Source organism: Siphateles boraxobius, unplaced genomic scaffold (assembly GCF_051911475.1).
Source record: "Siphateles boraxobius isolate OS27281-9 unplaced genomic scaffold, OSU_SipBor_1 8, whole genome shotgun sequence".
In the NCBI taxonomy this organism is placed as follows: domain Eukaryota; kingdom Metazoa; phylum Chordata; class Actinopteri; order Cypriniformes; family Leuciscidae; genus Siphateles; species Siphateles boraxobius.
Window position 1 is genome coordinate 36945699 of NW_027509208.1, and position 19234 is coordinate 36964932.

The 19234-nt window shown below is 36.4% G+C and overlaps 1 protein-coding gene across 1 annotated transcript in view; it reads right to left on the reverse strand.

Moving 5' to 3' along the window:
• klhl29 (kelch like family member 29) overlaps window positions 1-19234 on the reverse strand; it is a 275193-nt gene that overhangs the window by 16006 nt on the left and 239953 nt on the right. The window contains exons 10-11 of the mRNA XM_077219873.1: window positions 12069-12251; window positions 11501-11681 (exon numbers count right to left, since the gene is read on the reverse strand). Of these exons, the coding sequence (XP_077075988.1) occupies window positions 11501-11681; window positions 12069-12251 (364 nt within the window). The remainder of the gene's footprint in view (window positions 1-11500; window positions 11682-12068; window positions 12252-19234) is intronic.

Below are 19234 nucleotides of genomic sequence, written 5' to 3' on the forward strand. Positions count from 1 at the left end.
CTCTTGATTGAATTTTACCACCCATCAATTCATCACAGGTGGAAATGGTGAGTACATCAAGGGAAAAAAGACAAAAACTACATATCTATCTATATATCAATCTACATATCTATCTATATATCTATCTGTATTTACATAATGCATATATTTATCTTATACATGAGGTAGGGTCAGACTACCATTCTTAGTTTGACTTCAACCATGTTGTGCTACAAATTAATTTAGTCATCAAAACATGATAACATTCAGTATTAAAGAGAGATAGATTTATTGATTTATAATGCTCTGCTATCATTACATGTGCATTAACAACTCACTCAAATGCACTCTTAAAGGGAAAGTGCTCTAAAAGTGATGCATCTTTGTCATAATCTGTAGCTGTCCCTGCTGTCATATACATCCACTGATGTACAGCTGAAATATCAATTCATTCAGATAAAAATTACACCTGCGTTCAAAAGTTTGGGGTTGGTAATATTTCTTAATGTTTTTGAAAGAAGTTTATAATGCGCACCAAAGCTACAATTCTTTGATTAAAAAGACAGTAAAAACAAAATATTGTGAAGTATCATTACATATTAACATGACTGTTTAATAAGTAGAAAGTTCACAAGAATAACATTGATTTAATTATAAATGTCTCTACTGTAGTATTTAATCAATTTATTGCATCCTTGCTGTGTAAACAATTAATTTCCAAACATGTACTGACACCAAACTTTTGAATGGTACTGTATATTCACTTCTCATGAAGAAAAACTACCACAAAACTAACAATCACACTTGTCTGCGCAAAATCCTAAAATAATGTAAACATGCCATTTAAGTAAATTCAAGCACTTAAATAGGTCAACCAGAATCAAATCAGAGAATAAAATAGCAATTCAAAGTACTATTAAAATGTTTGAATGATTTATGAGTATTTTTAAACGTATTTTCAGTTCTGACTTGTAATGAGCAAATACTCTACAACTTCATAACTCTACACTTCATAAAAACAGTACAATTTAACATCTGGTGATAACCAGCATATCTCCTGGAGAGAATTGAGGATATTCCTAATCTTTCCCGTGGTTTTGTTGTCTCACCCCCTGTTTCTCAAGCACAAGCCGCACTTCCGTCAGCAAACCCTCGGCTTTCCACAGCTCGAGGGGCCGAAGGAAAGCTGGAAGAAACAAGAGAAATGAGTTGCCTGCCGGTGTAACTTGGAAATCTCCCAAACCATCAGCGAGTCATTTATCTGGCTGATGGTACACAGTCTCGCTCAGACATCCATTACTTCCACCAACCTAATACCCTCCTTGGGTGTAGCCGAAATATATCCCTGTCGAATCACACATGACTGGAGCCGTGACCTGCTCTGGGGTCAGTGAATATTCAGGGCACAGGCCTCTGTGAATGAGCTTGAGGTCCACCTTTGACAAAATACTTGAGTATGATACATTAAATGAAGCGTTTTATCAGATCTTAGTCATTTTTTATTAAGTAAATTTCTAAAGCAAAAAACTAAAAAGTTCTTAACCTCAGGCCAGGCCAAATATAAGAATTCGCTCTGTTAAAACTCAAGACTTTTGGCTTTCTGTGTTTAATGTGAAATGTACACTGATGAAAGTTTCATGTCGTAAAGTCAGTGGGTGTTTGTGAGATTGTTTAGAAGTTCGCAGGAAGTGTTAGAATGATTTCTGCCTAGAGAAAGTGCAGTTGCTGGATCTGCCCAAGTTTGTGAGGCTCATGGAGTCGAGTCTTATTAAAAGTGTTTCACAACAACTCTAAATGTTTTAAAGTCCACAAAATTCCTTGAGTGTTTTAATGTCTACAGTATGTGACGTATTCGCTGTGTATTATCCCGGATGATAGGGAACTTTGACCACAAAGTCAACAAAAACTTTCAATATTATTGCTGTTGTTTGTGCCATGATTTATAAGAGCCTTGAATCAGAATCAGCAACAATATGCTAATATGTAATGATGATAACAATATATAAATTAAATGAAAACAAACAAACAAATAAATATATCTACAAAATAATAAATATGTATAAAACTATTAAAAAACTATTAATCTTCTGCTCACCAAGACTGCATTTATTTGAACATTAAAAAATATTATTACAATTTAAAATAACTTTTAAATACATTTTTATATATTTTAAAACGTAATTTATTCCTGTGATCAGAGCTGAATTTTCAGCTTCATTACTCCAGTCTTCAGTGTCACATGATCCTTCAGAAATCATTCAATAATATGATGATTTGAAACATTTCTGATTATTATCAATGATAAAAACGGTTGTGCTGCTTAATATTTTTGGGGAAATTTTGATACTTTTTTTCCAAGATTCTTTGATGAATAGAAGGTTCAAAAGAACCATTTATTTGAAACCTTAGAACATTATAAATGTCTTTACTGTCAGTTTTGATCATTTTAATGCATCCTTTCTAAATAAAAGTATCAGTTTCTTTAAAAATAAAATCTCACTGAGCCCAAACTTTCGAACAGTAGTGTATATCAAATAAACGCTGTTCTTTTGTATACATATTTTTTTTAATTTATATAAAGCGCTATAAAAATAATGGTGACTATGGATGCGAACAACTGCATTGAATCCACAACTAAAATGTTCTTTGTAATTTAGAATCTCACTTAAAGGACTAGTTAACTAAAACATTTCAATTATGTCATCAGTTACTCACCCTCAAGTTATTCCAAACCTGTATGAGTTTCTTTCTTCTGCTGAACACTAAGGAAGATATTTTGAAGAATGTCGGTAACCAGACAGTTGATGGACCCCATTGACTTCCATAGTATTTTTTTCCTATAATGGAAGTCAATGGAGTCCATCAACTGTCTGGTTACCGACATTCTTCAAAATATCTTCCTTGGTGTTCAGCAGAAGAAAGGAATTCATACAGGTTTGAAACAACTTGAGGGTGAGTAAATAATGATATAATTTTCATTTTTAAGTGAACTATTCCTTTAAGTTGGCCTAATATTCCTCCAATCAAAATCTAAAGCCTAAAGAAACCTAAAGGTTCCTTTTTAGGGAAGCAGTGCACACATATCCCATAAGAGGTCCAGATTCTTCTCATTAGATACCCACTAGGACTAAATATGCCCCTTTCTGAGATGATGGAAGAAGATGAAGCTTTTTCTGGCCACGAGCTCAGTGAAGTGAGTCGGATGGAGCGAGCCGCCCCGCTGAGCGAGTCGCTCCAGGAGTCTGGCTATCGAACGCTGCTCGCGGTCACGCGTGCGGAGCCGGTGCTGAGGGGGAACGGGAGCCGAGAGGTTTTATAATTAGAGAAGGTTTTGGCTCCTCTTTATACTCATTTTCCAAACCAGCAGAAGGAACGAGAGGCAGGGGACGGGCCTTTAACTAGCGGGGTAGATAAAGTCGTAGGAAGGGGGAGCGGGCGCAGCGGGTGATGGCGCTCTGAAGATTCGTAATCCCATCGTGTGCTGGATTATCACAGCGGGGTGTGAGGAACGCACATGCCCATCATGCCCCCTACACCCATCATTGTGTGCACACACACTGCGGCAGATTTCAACTTTTCCATTAAGGTGCAATACTTGACCCCTGGAATTGATTCAGATTTCTTTTCTTTTTTTACCTTCATAAGGGCAACTTTATAATTACCTTATTAAATGCATCTCTGTTGTCTTGCATGTCAAATACTTACATTTGAAACAATTATTTCGGTAACGCATCTCAATAATGTTTCATTAGTTAACATTAGTTAATGTATTAATTAACATGAACTAACCATGAGCAATACATTTGTTACTGTTTTTGTTAATCTTTTTTTATTGTTAGTTAACAAAAATACAGCTGTACATTGTTCATATTTCTTCACAAGTTCATTAACTAATGTTAACAAATACAACTTTTGATTTTAATAATGTATTAGTAAATGTTGAAATTAACATTAACAAAGATTAATAAATGCTGTAGAAATACAGTTTGTTATTAGTTCATGTTAACTAGTAATGAAACCTTATTGTAAAGTGTCACCATTATTTCAATCAATCATAATACTAACTATCTAACTTTTTATCAACAAAAAACATATAAATATACTGCAAAGGTGGAACAGAAGCTGAATCTGACATGGCATTATTATTTACACAGACAGTTAAATAAGCTGGAATACATGTATTTTTAGACAACAATTGCATGAAGTAAAAAAAAAACAGGAATGCACTACAGGGTACAGCTGCAATATTATGATAAAAATCATTGTTAATTATGCTCTTGATACTGTAATAATGATTACTAATGCAGATTAACTGAATACATGTTTGGTGAAACTGCATGTCATGTTCTGGCTACACATAAAAATCAAGACTTCACATTTGTTGTCTTAGCAGCTTGTCACATGGTCAGGACGCCTCGGCGCCACTTTTTAACGCACAGGGTACTTCATTGCTTTCAATGAGAATAAGAATTTAAACAGCCATAATAATTTCATTTCCATTTATTTAATTGTTTATTTACACTATTTAGACATATTTGAGCATGTAACCGAACTATACATACCTATTTCTATTTAATATAATATAAAACACAGGATATAACAGGCAGATAAATCACAATTTTTTCAAAAAGTACAAATATTCCAAGTGTTTCAAGGCCACACAATTGATTTGTGTGAGGAACAGAAAAGCAATCCCCAGCGTAAAGCTCAGATCCTAACACACATTCAAAAACTGCCACCCGAATAAAGCGTTGCGTCAGCTTTCATTGTGAAACAGCATTGGCCCTCATGTGTCTTGTGACCGACTGCGTCATGCTCAAGTGTACAGAATGAGATAAGACTATGTGTTCACAGAGCGGGATCTTTTTCGGCGATTAAAACCTTAACCCTCTGGGGTCTGAAGGTGTTTTTGGGCCCTGGACAGTTTTTTGACATGCCTTGACATTTGTGCTTTTACACATATGGTAAAGTCTCATAACACTGTATTCAGCACAAACTATGTGAGCAACATGTATGTACATGTTTGTATTTTTGAGAAAATAAAGTTTATGCGTGGTTATTTCACTCTGTTCTTCATATGAAGATATAAATCGAATGGCTTCCGAAGACTTGGAATGCAACACGAGGGCTTGTAATACTTCTATACAGTTTTTTTTGGACAGTTTTTGCAATAAATGCCCGTGACTGTACTTTTATTGACCTGTTATGTGTTTTATATTGTAGAAAAGTGGGTAGGTTTAGGGTAGGGGTGGGGTTAGGTGCTCCAAAATATCTATGAAAGTATAAATATTTCTACTTTTACAAATGCAAAGAATTATATGCGCCTTGATCTGACGTATATGACAAACAACTGAACACAATGAAGTGCACGTGGAAAAATGACACTAAAGGGGTACCCTGTGCGTTAAAAAGGGACGCCAAGGGGTCCTGACCAAGCGTAAACATGTGACGATTTGGGAGTGAGAACGTGTTGCACTTTCTATAATCAATTTACAGTTTGAATAACCATTTTGTTTTTCATGTTGCTAAGACAACAAATGTGAAGTCTTGATGCGTAAAAAAGCTCATGCTTTATTTTACAGTCCTGTTTTGCATGTACATAGTATGTACTTATTATATAACTAGGTAATAAATAGGTAATAACCCTGAACCTACCCCTAAACATAACCCATGTAGATACCTTATATTATCTAGTACTTTCTTAGGCAAGTACACTGCGAGTACACATAAGTGCACATACTCTAAAATAAAGTCATCTGCAAATATCTGCACTTCCTTTATGATGAGAGAATTTGTGAGAGTGCAGATTCAGAATTCAGTTAGTGAGCGCGTGCACTCCAGCGGTTACCACGGTGACTTATCTAAAAGCCTCTGATTGGCCATTGCATTCATAAGCTCAACAGTGCATAATTGGTTATGGTGCTCGACACTGGAAAATACATAAAAAAAATCTGTGCAACATTTGCAACATTTGTAAGCTGCAATCAACACTTTTCATTTCAATTTCACATCTCACTTTAATTGAGACCGCTGTAATAGTTTTAGTTTAATTGTGCAGGGGCATTTTTGTTCATTTTTCCCCCAAAGCAACCGTTCATTTCTGACCCGTAGCAAAAATTAAACGAGCAGCTACCATCAGAAAACAGGTGGAAAGGGTTCAAAATGTGTCCAAGGTCTACTCCGCATCCATTTGTGTGGAATAGTGTTTCTAATCTCAGACTGTGTGTGTGTGCTCAGTAGGGTGCACTGAAGGGCCTGACAGCTTCTTCAGGTTACAGGACAATAGGAACAGGATTACCGTCAAAGCGTTTCTGTGGAAGGATGCTGAATATCGGCCGGGACAGACTGGAAGTGAATGGACCCTCAGGGGGGCATCTCTCATCTCAGAGCATAAAGCTTTTCTGGGCCAAGGCGGCCGTGAGATAGGGCCGTGAGGCACTGGCTTTTCCTGGCCATTCATTCATGTGTCACACCTATGATGGTGTCTAATGGAGTACAGCCACACTGTATATTTGTTATAGGACTACCATTGAAGAGTCTCGCTGAAAAAACAACATTTCTCACTGGGAAAGAATCTGCACATGCACACTACTGCAAATATACTTATGCATAAAACTCCTATATTTATGTGTTAAAATGTCTCAAATCCTTGAAGCAAATTAAATGTTCATTAGAAACAACAATGCATACGATATTAAGACTTCAGAGCATGATGGATCTTTATATCTGCTAGTGCGGTGAGAAAACAATGCACTTATATTCAAAACCAGTATTAACATCTTATGCAGTTTTATTTTTCAAATATCTTGTTTTAAGGATTTTTTTATTTACTGGCAAAGTCAAATAAGACAAATTAACAACTCACTAAGAACTAGCTGTAAAACCCAATACTTAAAATTTCCAGGATGCATAATCATATTAATATTCACAACTTTATAATAAAAGTGTATAAATACATGTTTTTGTGTCTGTGTACATATATAACTAATACATAAACGCATAAACAGAATTATTCATATTTACAACAATAAATATAATTGTTTGATCACAAATAACAAATGCGCATTATATTGTTGACATGTCCTGCAGTGTGACATGCTACTGTATACTCCATTAAAAATGATTACACAATTTTGCTAATCATTCTATAATCATTATGAATGCAGTCGAATGATCTCATATTAATTTAGAAACTATATTAAGTAATTGCACTTTAAAAATGAATTTATCACACTTCAGGGGAATTTAAAATGAGCTAGTGAAGGCTAAAAGGATAGAGAAAAATGGCGAACTGTTAAAGTAACCTGAAATATTTATTATTTTAATATGAAAAGTTTATTTTAAAATGAAATCTGTAGGATATAAGGGGAGTGGAGGGAGGCGGAGGGATTCGTCTCATTTTCATGAATTAAAAAGATTTTAAAAGCAAACAAATGAACCACAAGGGCTTAAACCACACAAACCAAGCAATAAAGCGAAGCCTCAGCTGCACAAACAACGCAGGAAATCAAGAAGCAGAGGTTAATTTTAATAGTGCTAAAAACGAGTGGAGCGCATGAGGTCATGCTTCACGCTCCGATCTCTGCTCTAATGCTCTGTGTTGTTGCACTCATTATCTGAATGAACTCCGCAATTATATCAAATATTCCACAGCCATTTCGCTGTATTATCTATATGAGCTCATTAAACAGAAAAAGGGGAAGCATTGCTTTCATTTGTTTTGGAATAGCAATCAACTCCACTTAACAGTTTTCCCATGGACAAACAAAAAGCAAAAATGAAATCTAAACACTCCGTTTCAGGGCAACAACACACTGTGGTGGGAAAAACACAGTAGCGTGACCCTGGGACAAAAGCCGCCTGATGCGCTCACGCTGGGTGATAGAAATGAAGCGAACAGTGGCCGCGAGAGAGGGCTTACTGAAGACATGCTTCTAAGCGTGAATGATTTCATGGCTGAGCGCATGAAAACGTACCGTAAGACAGATGGTGGGACACAAACAAGGCCGGTTGGAGATTGAAGGAGGGCGAAAAAGATGGAACTAGACTCTGTAAACTATATTTTTCATATTGTAACTACAGTATATTATATATATATAAATTTCAATTCATTTTATTACAAATTATTTATTGTAGTTATAACGATTAATATAATTATCAATATAAATACATAATAAAATATTAATATATATTTTTTACATCAATATGATCTTAATATATGAATGTCAACTTTAATTTTATATTGAAAAAATGTAATGAAATAAATGTTTATTATAAATTATTAATTCTAATTATTAATGATAATACATTAATATTTAAATATGTAATAAAAATACTAATATATAAATGTAAAATTAATATAAAAATTGACTCTTTCCCCGACATTGATGGAATTTTCACTGTTATAATGTAGGGGGTGCTATGACGCATCTTCTGAAAGAGGATCAAAACACATGCGGAGAAGCAGAAACAAGCGATAGCATACAGTAGTAAGCAGATGCATATGTAAAATAACGCGATCATCAACATTAAACAGCATATAAATCAAAACTAATGTTAAAGAATGAAATGTCGACCCAGGACGAGCAACGGGACAGTGAAGCTTTTCGGGTGTTATGGACTCGATCTACTCCATCTATATTTGGATCATCTTTCTGAATCCAATCGGCATGTAGTCTTTGACAAAAACACAAATTTTCTCAGCTTTATGCTCAAAATATAGCTTTTTTTATGAAAAATGTTGATAAAAAAATGGACGAAGCTAGAATAAAACATATGTTCTGTTCTTTCTTTTGAGAAATTTGCATGTTCAGATATCCATACAACACAATATAAAATGATCAAAAACGCAGCTGGCAACTTTTTTAAAAACGCTTGCGGCAAGAGTTAAATATGACAGTGAAATTACTGTACTTACATTTTAAATACCTAAAACTCATCAATAATGAAAGTTGCTATTGATGATTATTATTTGGGATGATCATTTAGTTGTTTGCACCCAACATCAAAATATCATACAGTGCAGACACTTCAGAGTGTTTAACGCTAAACAGCCCTCAGCACATTATTACAGCAGCACAGCATCTCTCTTAAACACACACCGTCCACATCTCAGTCATAACCTCTGTGTTAGTTTAGCGCTGACACGCTGTAAATGACTCCATGACGGGGAAGTAAAATGAGGTGGCGCGATGAGAGCGTTCACTCGTCCGGGTCTGTGCTGATCCTAGCGCTCGCTCACATGTACAGGAGTGTCGTACAGACCCCATAACAACTACAACAAAACACCCGCATGGACACTTGTGCAAACCTATGGGTGCAAACTCAAATCAAATATTCAAGGTGTTTGAGGTTGTTAAAATCCAAATCTCATGCTATTTGCTTGCAAAAATATGTTTATCCCTGTGGCTAGTAGTTAAGCTAAAATCGCATGCCTGGTGTCAATAATGAGAATATAATGGTGAGGAGTTGGTTAGCGATATCGATTTCATATGCAGCACGTACAGGTTGAACTGCTCCGCTGGGTGAGGGATGCTTATCAGCTTAACACAGTATACACACGTCCTGCACGCTTCAAGGCTTCATACATGAACATGTAAAATTGATATAAGATGATCATATACAGCTCATTTCTGGTGGGGAAAGGGAAAGTTCTTGGTTATTAAGTTCATAGGTGTCAGGGGGGAAGTTGCAGCATCATAATTTGATGGACGTTACTGAAAAGAAATATCAAATTATAGGTTTTCATTTTGCCAGACTGATAGGGACTCCTGAGCTCCTTTCAGGCTAGTAATGAGCTGCGGCGGGCTCCTTTAATACAGCCCATAATGTTTTTTTGATTGCCCCATTTAATCTTGCCCTCATGTGCCGCCCACAATTGGAGCATCAGACCATTTCGCAGTCCCGCTCCAAGAGGTTAAACACATTCACATAAGGAGATATAAAGAGAGAAATGTATCTGTCCCCATAATGCAGTGCTCCACATAGCCAATTGATCAAGGTTTTGCTGCGCTCAAGTCATGTCGAAAAGATCGTATTAAGGAGCTCAGCACACACATGCAGCAACATCAAGTCATAATAAGTGGGAAACTTTGGATTTTCTTCAGGCCAGACTTTCCGAGTGTTAATTAAGGAAACACTGTGGAAGCAAATTGATATTGATCACATGTTGTAATTATGAATGTTGACAGCACAATTGATTTAGCACGCATTTTATGTACTGCTATTGAGGAACAGCAAGAAAGCTTGCTGGTAAAATACAACTTATTCAGCTGTTCATAAGTAGGCTGGTTTGATTATTTCCCAGCATTCTGTGTAGCAGCACCAGAATAATATAGAGTACAGATAAAAAGATCAGTTAAAGGTGCAGTAAGCAATTTTTGTTTCGATTCTGTTTCACAGAACTAAGATATGCTGTCTTTTGCATGAATATTCTCATGTACCATCTTTGCTTGTTTGTTCACTTGCATTATTATTATTATTATTATAGGCCTGGAATATCTAAACCTCTTCCACCGCCAGTTTCAAGCATTGGCTCCCAAAGTGTGTCCGAAAAGTGAGATAAACATATTCCTAATATATGTTGTTTTATTTTCTTTTTCCCTTTTGGTAATAACCCCTTAAAAGGAATAGTTAGTCATTATTATTACATAACGTGATGGGCAACACGAGAATGAACCTCATTGGTTCTTGCTGAAGCTCAAACTGCTGCTTAAAACGAAAATGAACCTCATTGGCTCTTGCTGAAGCTCAAAATGCTGCGTAAAACGAGAATGAACCTCATTGGCTCTTGCAGAAGCTCAAACTGCTGCGTAACACAAGAATGAACCTCATTGGCTCTTGCAGAAGCTCAAACTGCTGCGTAAAACGAGAATAAACCTGGTTGAGAATGAATGACATGCTTGAGCTTCTGTTTACCATAAGTGATGTGTGAGTTGATGAATGTTTATATGTGAATAAAATGCTAAATTAAATCTTTTCATCATAAAAAGCGATTGTCTCCTTAGAATTTTTGTGACTAAGTCGCTCAATTCATATGGATTAGTTTTTTGATTTCTTTATGAACTTTTTGAAGGGTCAAAGTGACAGTTGCGTAGCTGTCAATGGAGGGATAGAAAGCTCTCAGATTTCATCAAAAAGTTCTTCATTTGTTTCCAAGATGAACGAGCCTCTTATGGGTTTGGAACGACATGAGGGTGAGTAATTATTGACAGAATTTAAATTTTTGGGTGAACTATCCCTTTAATCAAGTCACACTTGTAAAATATTAGTTACTTGGAATATCGTGATATTTAGGGAGGAAAAAAATACAAAACTGCTGCTTGTTTTACCCAAAATCACTCAAATGTGACTTGAATTGTAAACATGAAACAGATATACATTACTAACAACTGCTAGTATATAGGAAAAGCCGGTTACTCCAGGTTTGAGTTTAAACTTGCAATATGAATCATTTGAGAAACCATCATGATGCATCTGTGAATGTATTTCCCCCCAGCTAGTTAACTGCAGGACAAATTACCTTTCCACATGGTCCAAGTTTCCAGCCCCCCCGAGTCCTCCAATAGCGTAGAGTTTGCCATCATACACCAAGCTGTTGTGCCTGCAGCGAGAGACAGTCATCCGGGACACCAGGTTCCAGTTGTCCAGAAGTGACATGTAGCACCACACATCTGCCAATGTCACCCCTGACTCTGTACCACCTGGAAACAAGATGACACACCATCATGACTTGACATTGCACAAAGTCAATGTTGAAAATGCAATGTTGAAAAAAAATTGGGGCATAAATTTACACTCATCTAAACTGTTTACCGATGCAGCGCAGTCACCAACATTTGTAATGCGATCTGAGGAACTAGAAGCTGGACAGAAACGTGACCTTCAAGTGATAAAGGATTTGTCGGATTTATCTGGCATGGAAACCAATAGCTGTTTTGATATAGCGAGGCCGGTAGAATCCAATGATTAATGTACGCCGCAAAGCCAATTCTTCATCAGATCATTGCAAGAAACAGTCCGCGTCTGGGAAGTGACCACAGATTCTGCGAGCGCTTGATATACGACCTTCCCTCCAAAATCTGACGTACCTGACAGATAAATATTGTCCCCGGCGGAGATGACGCTGAAGAACTCGCGGTCGTAAAACGGGAGGCTGGCAAGAGGATACCATTTGCTGTTCTGCGGGTTGAAGCAGGTGACAGCCGTCAGGGAGCGCTGGTTCATGCCCACCGCCTGCCTTCCTCCGACCAACACGATCACCTCTGCTACACCTGAGGGTTAGACAGAGGATACAAACATATGAGCGCTCGATGGCCCCGGTGGAGGCGCTGGCGATGTGTTGAAATAGAGAGCCTGACAAAGGCTGGGAGTGCAGTTATTCTTCATGGCGGGTTGATGGACTGCAGGGACCCCCAAAGAAGATTGCAGCTCCTCTACGCCGTTTCTCAGAGCAGAAAACCCAGAGAGTATCTATCTATCTATCTATCTATCTATCTATCTATCTATCTATCTATCTATCTTTATTTACTGAGCTTTATGCTTAAAACAAGAATAAAACTCAAAGAATAAAAAAGAATAAAAATAAGAAATAAAATTTTATATTCAATATTTAAAAAAGAATTGGAGTACTCGTTTGTATTTCTTAAGTCATTTTTACACATACCATTTTAAATATCCTAAATACAAATAATAAAATAATATTTAAATGACACACATTAAACATGTTTTTTAGAGAATACATTTCACTTGTTTTTTTCTTAATATATATATATACAAGATAAATGTATATTAACCCCTGAGAAAGTGGCAGAAAAATATATTTCATATTCTCTGAAAATCCATTATACAATTATTTTGCTTTAAGTAAAGACAAAAACACTTATTCAAAACATTAAGAAAATATGTAAAATAGTGCTCAAAAGTTTGAGGTCAGTAGGATTTTTGAAATAAAAAAAGTTTAATTAATACTTTTATTTAGCATGGAGATATTAAATTGGTCAAAATTTACAGTAGACCTTTGCATTGTTACAAAATATTTCTATTTTAAATAAATGCTGTTGTTTTGTACTTTAAATTCATGAAAAAATCCATGTTTCCATAAAACAGTTTCTTGAGCAGCAAATCATCATATTAGAATGATTTCAGAAGGATCATGTGACACGGCAGACTGGAGTAATGATGCTGAAAATTCAGCACAGGAATAAATTCCATTTTAAAAAATATATTTCAAAACAATTGTAATATTATTTCAAAACAATACGTCTTTACAGCATGTTTCTTTCAAAAACTTTTAAAAAAATCTTTAAAATCAAATCTTTTGCATGTTAGTACAGGTAAAATAAATGAAGAGAATAATTCATTAAATTTAAAATACAACACATAATATCATATTATATAAAAACTGGTATTCGGGTTACCCAACAGCCCGCATGAAGAGTCTGTCCATGCATGTGTGTCCAATGAAGAGTGTAAGTGAATTATCAGAGCTTAACTAAACTCATAACCATCTGTTTGGCTGCATGCCCTCAAGTGTCTTACAGCCCAGGGCACATAGGCTTCAGCACTACATGAAATTCATCACAGGCACCTGTGCACTCATCCATGATCCTCTATTCTGCTTCTTTCATTTTTTTGAAGTGTTCAGATGAAATATGCCTGTTTAGCACTTGCAAATATAAAAAATACACAGTTCTAAAACAGACCCTGCTCTAAAATCAAATTTCGATGAGCCAGTATATGCACACCTGCGTCCACACATTACATCGAAGTCATAGCATTTACTAGAACTGTTTATTATTGGAAGAAAACAACACTATTACCATGGATCGTACAGGTTTTACTCATTCAACTGAGTAACTCACTTATTTGAGTAACTCGGTGAGTAACTAACTGTTTAATGAATGATATCTCAAATCATGTAGATGTTGAGCAGAGGTGTGCTATTGCTTTTCTAACCAATCAGATTTTTCACCTGGCAGATAAAGAAAAGAGGGAAAAAAACTTTGGCTAAAAGGGGTGTATTCGTGGCTAAAAGTGATGTCACTTACAAGTTCAATTAAACCACAAAATATGAGGAAAGTATTTGATATATTTGGCATATTTGGCAAAAAAAGGGGGTGATTTTATGTGCAAAAGATGAATAAAAAAATACAGAAAAACAAAAAGCTCACAGAACCAAGCATAGATGTCGTTGGTTCTCTCTTGTTTTTGCATGTGTTCTTAATGTCTTTGTATGACAGCCTGGCCAAAAATTATTTCTACACAATTTGGCATGTTTCATTGTGTTATCACCTATTAAACAATTGTTAACAATTGACAATTTTTAATAATATTTCAATACAGAACATCACAAACATCACTTTTGGCCAGTATTTTACATTGAAAGAGGGTCTTGAGCCATAACTAGAGACCAGAATATTATATAGTGGGATTTGGATGCAGTCTCTTTCCAATTTTGAGACCCAGAACATCCTATCAATGCAAGATAAACATAAAACGAACAGAGAGAAAAAAAAAATCCCAAAGACTAGAATATCAACGAGATTTTTGGGCTTTTTGAGTTTAAGTGCCTAACAATCATCTCATTGCATGTATCTTCAATAAATAAGGTCTAAATGTTCCCGCAGGAGGAAAATGCCAGAATTCAAGCATCATCCGGTGTAACTCTATCCAGGTTTATGCTTAGAAAGCCTATAGTTATGTGTGTAAGGGTTCTCGCGTTCAGACCTCCTGCATCATGTCTACACCGGCGCAGGGCTTGTCATCAAATCGCCTCGTAGAGACCGGCTTTTGTTTAAGGTGCAGGAAGAGAGGCGTCGAGAGAGCAGAGGAAAGTGAGAGAGCGACGTGAAGACATCCTTGAGCTTCTTTTACCCGCTGGCTCATCTTTCCGAATCAATACTTCCCCTGCGCTCCCCTGACAACAGCCGCTTGCCTGATCCATGGGCTTCTCTCTGCTCCAGCATCCTTCTTTTACAATGTTGTCATTTTTTTTCTCCTTTTCACTCTGTCTCTTTCTAAATCTTAGTTATTCTCTCCTGGCCAGGTAAAAACACAAGCAGAGTGGAAGAGAAAGAGAGAGGGAGAGAAAAAAAACCCCATAGCAAAATCGAGAGAAAAACCCCCCGCATGAAGGAATTTGTCTTAACTGAGACATGAGGAAGGCCCAGACTGCACTAGTGCTCATTGCTGAACCATATGGTGGAAATCAACCACTTCTGCATCCTTCAGGCGAACAGGTAGACCAGACAAACATGCAAATGAAGAGAACGGTCCCTTCTTTACTGGCTGCATTTTGTCAAATTAAAATGATTTGATACTGCATCTTTTTTATACAATTATTGTATTACTGTAAATAGCAAAATTACATTTATTCAATGTAAACAAAGTTGCTGCCTTCAATTTGTAATTTGCAATTCGTCATTTCAACTTAAATTAGTTGAATCTTGTATGACATACAAAAAAAGTTGAAATTCCTTAACTTATTTTGACGAGTTAAAGCTATGTAAAAACATGTTGTCAAAACTTATTGATTGAATTTTTTTTTTTACAGTGTACCTTTAGAAATGTATGGTACACTTAACTTAAAGTCTTTATATAAGGCATTATAAAAGTATTTTTAATGCCTTGCATGCACCTTATAATGCATTGTGTGGTCTCATGAATAATTGTTACCACAATTATTCCACATTATAATACTTATAATTATCATTAAACACACCTTTAGAAAGTGTAATGCATTAAAACACATGACAAACAACCGATTTCAGATGTAACAAGGAGTGCAAATATTATAATGCATTTTAACTTTGGTTACAAATAATTATGAAGAGATATAACGCATTATAACGTACAATATGCATACCTTTATAATGCTTTATACCTAAAGTCTTAAAAAAAGTGTTAAAGCCAAAGTTACATTTAAGTTCAAGTTTTATTTGTCACATTTACAATCATACACAGTACGACCTGTAGTGAAATGCTTTTTAAAATATAGTGTGAAAAACGCAGAAAGTACAGAAAGGAACTGCATCTCCACAATAGATGAGTTGACCAGAGAGTGGCGGAAAATCTGTCCTCGAGGGTGAGAACGGAAGAAAGAGAGAATTTCCACGTCAAAGAAGGCGGAGCCTCAGAGCCACACCTACCTATTACATAATCTATTACATAGTTCAAAGGTGTTTACCAGCCAAACTCCCGAAACGAACACAAAACAAACTGGATGTGAACAAAAAGATTTGGTTGAAATGACGTCACACCAGTTTGTTCTTCGATTTTGCTTGAAGTATATCGGGGCCTTTAGTGTTGTTGTTGTTGTTCGTTTGTTTTTTATATTTAAAGAATCTAAAATATTGTTTTGATTTATTCTTTTAGTCACCACATTATTGCCATGTAATTTCATTGTATTAGTAAATATTAATAATGTTGACTGGATGTTGACTTGTAGTATATTCCTGATGATGGATATTGTAATTTGTTTATCAACTGAAGAAAAAAACATGGCAGGTCTATAAGAAAAATCCCATTCAGACGGAGAGCAACTAGATGTTCAGTTACTGTCAGTTAATACTTTAATTTCACTGTAACCCCTAAAGGGTTGACCAACGTTGAATTCCTTAATGAGGTGTGCCGATTTGAATTGAGTTACCTCCATTCATCCAGCACCTGTCAGTCAAGCTGGTCAGGGGCGGAGCACACGGCTCCCACATCTACTTTTCCTCTTTGCCTGATTCCACCCACTTATGTCGACGCTAGCGGCGTGATGAGAAGATACAGCAAGAGATGCGTACTTTGACAGGTGAGCTTATTCTCGGTCTGAGTGCACAGCCTCCCACAGGACAATCACCCCTGTCTCTTCCGCATCACTTCCTCTTAATGAGTCCTATCTATGGCATTGGCTCAGCGGCTGCCATCGGTAAATAACGGTTTGCCAGACGGGACGTCAGGGCAGCCAGGTAACTCTCATCCCCTACTGAGCTAAAGAGCGATAATGATAACATCCAGGGCCAGGAAAGACTGTAAATAACTGTCTCCTTTTCTTTCCTCCTGAGCTCAATCTCTTCTTCACATTGGGAGGAAACCCAAACCTGCTCTAAACCGCCTCCACCTAGAACAAAACCCCTGGCAGAGACCGGTCTGCTCACAAGGGCTTGATTTTCATCTAATTACCCTTTGTCTTGCTCTTTCCGACCATTATAATCTGGATGTGGAAGAGAACTTTGAGTCCAGAAGAGAGGAATTCTCTCTGTCTATATATCTCGCTCTCTCTCCTCCGGGACTCTCCCGACCAGTTGCGGTAGCGGGCAGAGATAAATTGCAGCTCTGAACCCGCTTGTCAAAAAAACGTGGCGGGCAGGTGATGCTGTGGGCGCCAATGACCGTCTGAACTTGCATGTGTGCTTTTACCCCTGTCATTTCACTGCTCTTCATTCCAGTCCCGCCGGAGTGAGTCAAAAAGCATTACAAATGAAAAGAGAAGATAAGTTGGGCCTGAAAAAGTCATTAAGCGCTCTACTCCAGAAGAACATTTTCTGGGGATGATGATGATGTAGTAAGGGATAAAATGAAAACCATTTGGCTTGCAACAAGAATGCATGTACAAAGTGCCCTTTAAAGCTGCCTTTAACCTTGCGATCTCCCACTCCTTCTCAGCTTCTACTGCATATCATGGTAAACAGAAGAAGTGGGAATGTTTACTGGACAGTCAACCCTGTTTCAGATACTGCAGTTGTTTTCTCACGTAGGTGGTTTAATATTGGCAAATTGGCATAACTGATCCATTTGATAAACTCCATCGCACTTGGTTCCTGTTGCTAACTAAGAAAAGCTTGATACATTAAAGTGTTGTCAAATGTATCAGTAATACTGGTACCAGTCAAAAAAAAAAAGTTGACTGTAGTACAGAGTAAAAGGTATATTCATTAACCGCTGATAGATGCTGATTTCAGACATTCTAGTTCATGTTTGTTTGAGGACTCTTTGGGCGTCAAATGTTCTATTTACGGCGTGTTTTTACAAGCATTGAGCATTGTAGCCAATCAAAATCATTTCTGTTGAGCGCGTGAACGCAAAAGCACCTCTGTGCAAACTAACTTGTCAGTAAGATCAGAATCAGAATCTGATCTTTCAGATCTTCAGTCAGAATCCGCTCAACACCTATGAAAATGCACGAGGTTTTGTTTTACAATTCAGAGATTTGTTGTACAATCAAGCAGTGGTGGACAGTAAGATTATTTCTATTGATAGCCCTATCTATATATATTGACAGTGGAATATCATTTAATAAAAATGGATTATAAATGGATTAAAAACACATTAAAAATGGCACCAGTTGCCTCAAACAACCACTTTGATTCCACCAAATTTGATGAGACAAGCCTTGCCAACCTGGCAAATTTAAAGACCTCATTGTAACAGACTGGGAAATAAATGTAAAACACCTGGGAGACTGAGAACACAACATATTAACATAAACATAACTTTGTTTCCCAGTGAACTGATTTGAACCTGCTTGCCTAAAGCCAGCCAGCCAATCCAACCAGATTGGCATTAAAAAAAAACAAAAAAAACTCTTGTCATTTGCTTTTGCAATATGATACAGACAGAGGATTGTAGCCAATTATTCAGGATTTAGGGAGACCAAATGATATGATGTAAAAAATTAATTATTGAAAATATTATATTGCTTGAGTGCTAATCTGAGTACTAGATGATGATGTGTCCCCTTGAACAGCATTTTTCACACATTTAATTGCATTAAAACTACAAAAGTTCTCTGTCTTTCATCTGTGCTGTCTTTAGGAGCATTCATGGCATGTCGTAATTACGAGATTTCAACGAGATTTTACGTTTCACGTCCTCGTAAGTTTGTAATTACAACTTGTAAGCTGGGAATTTTCACAAAACCATTCACAACAGAGCTGTGCAAAATTCAGAATTGAAGAATTGGTTCTCTTTCAATACATGAATGTTAATTTGAATTGGCCACACATAACAGGAAGTTGGACTGGAATTTGAACTGGAATGACAGGAAAAGGAATTTACAACGTTTAGGGCTAGGGTTTGTTCCACAAACATTCATTTAATAAACATGAAATACATAAAGTCCTTTTTTTATAGATCTTTCAGTATTATAAACCTTATAAAGTCGTCAGTCTTTGATTAAAATATATAATTATATAATACAAAATGATATAAATATATACAAAAATTATTACATTCTAATATCTTACATTCAAATTTGAATAGCATTTCT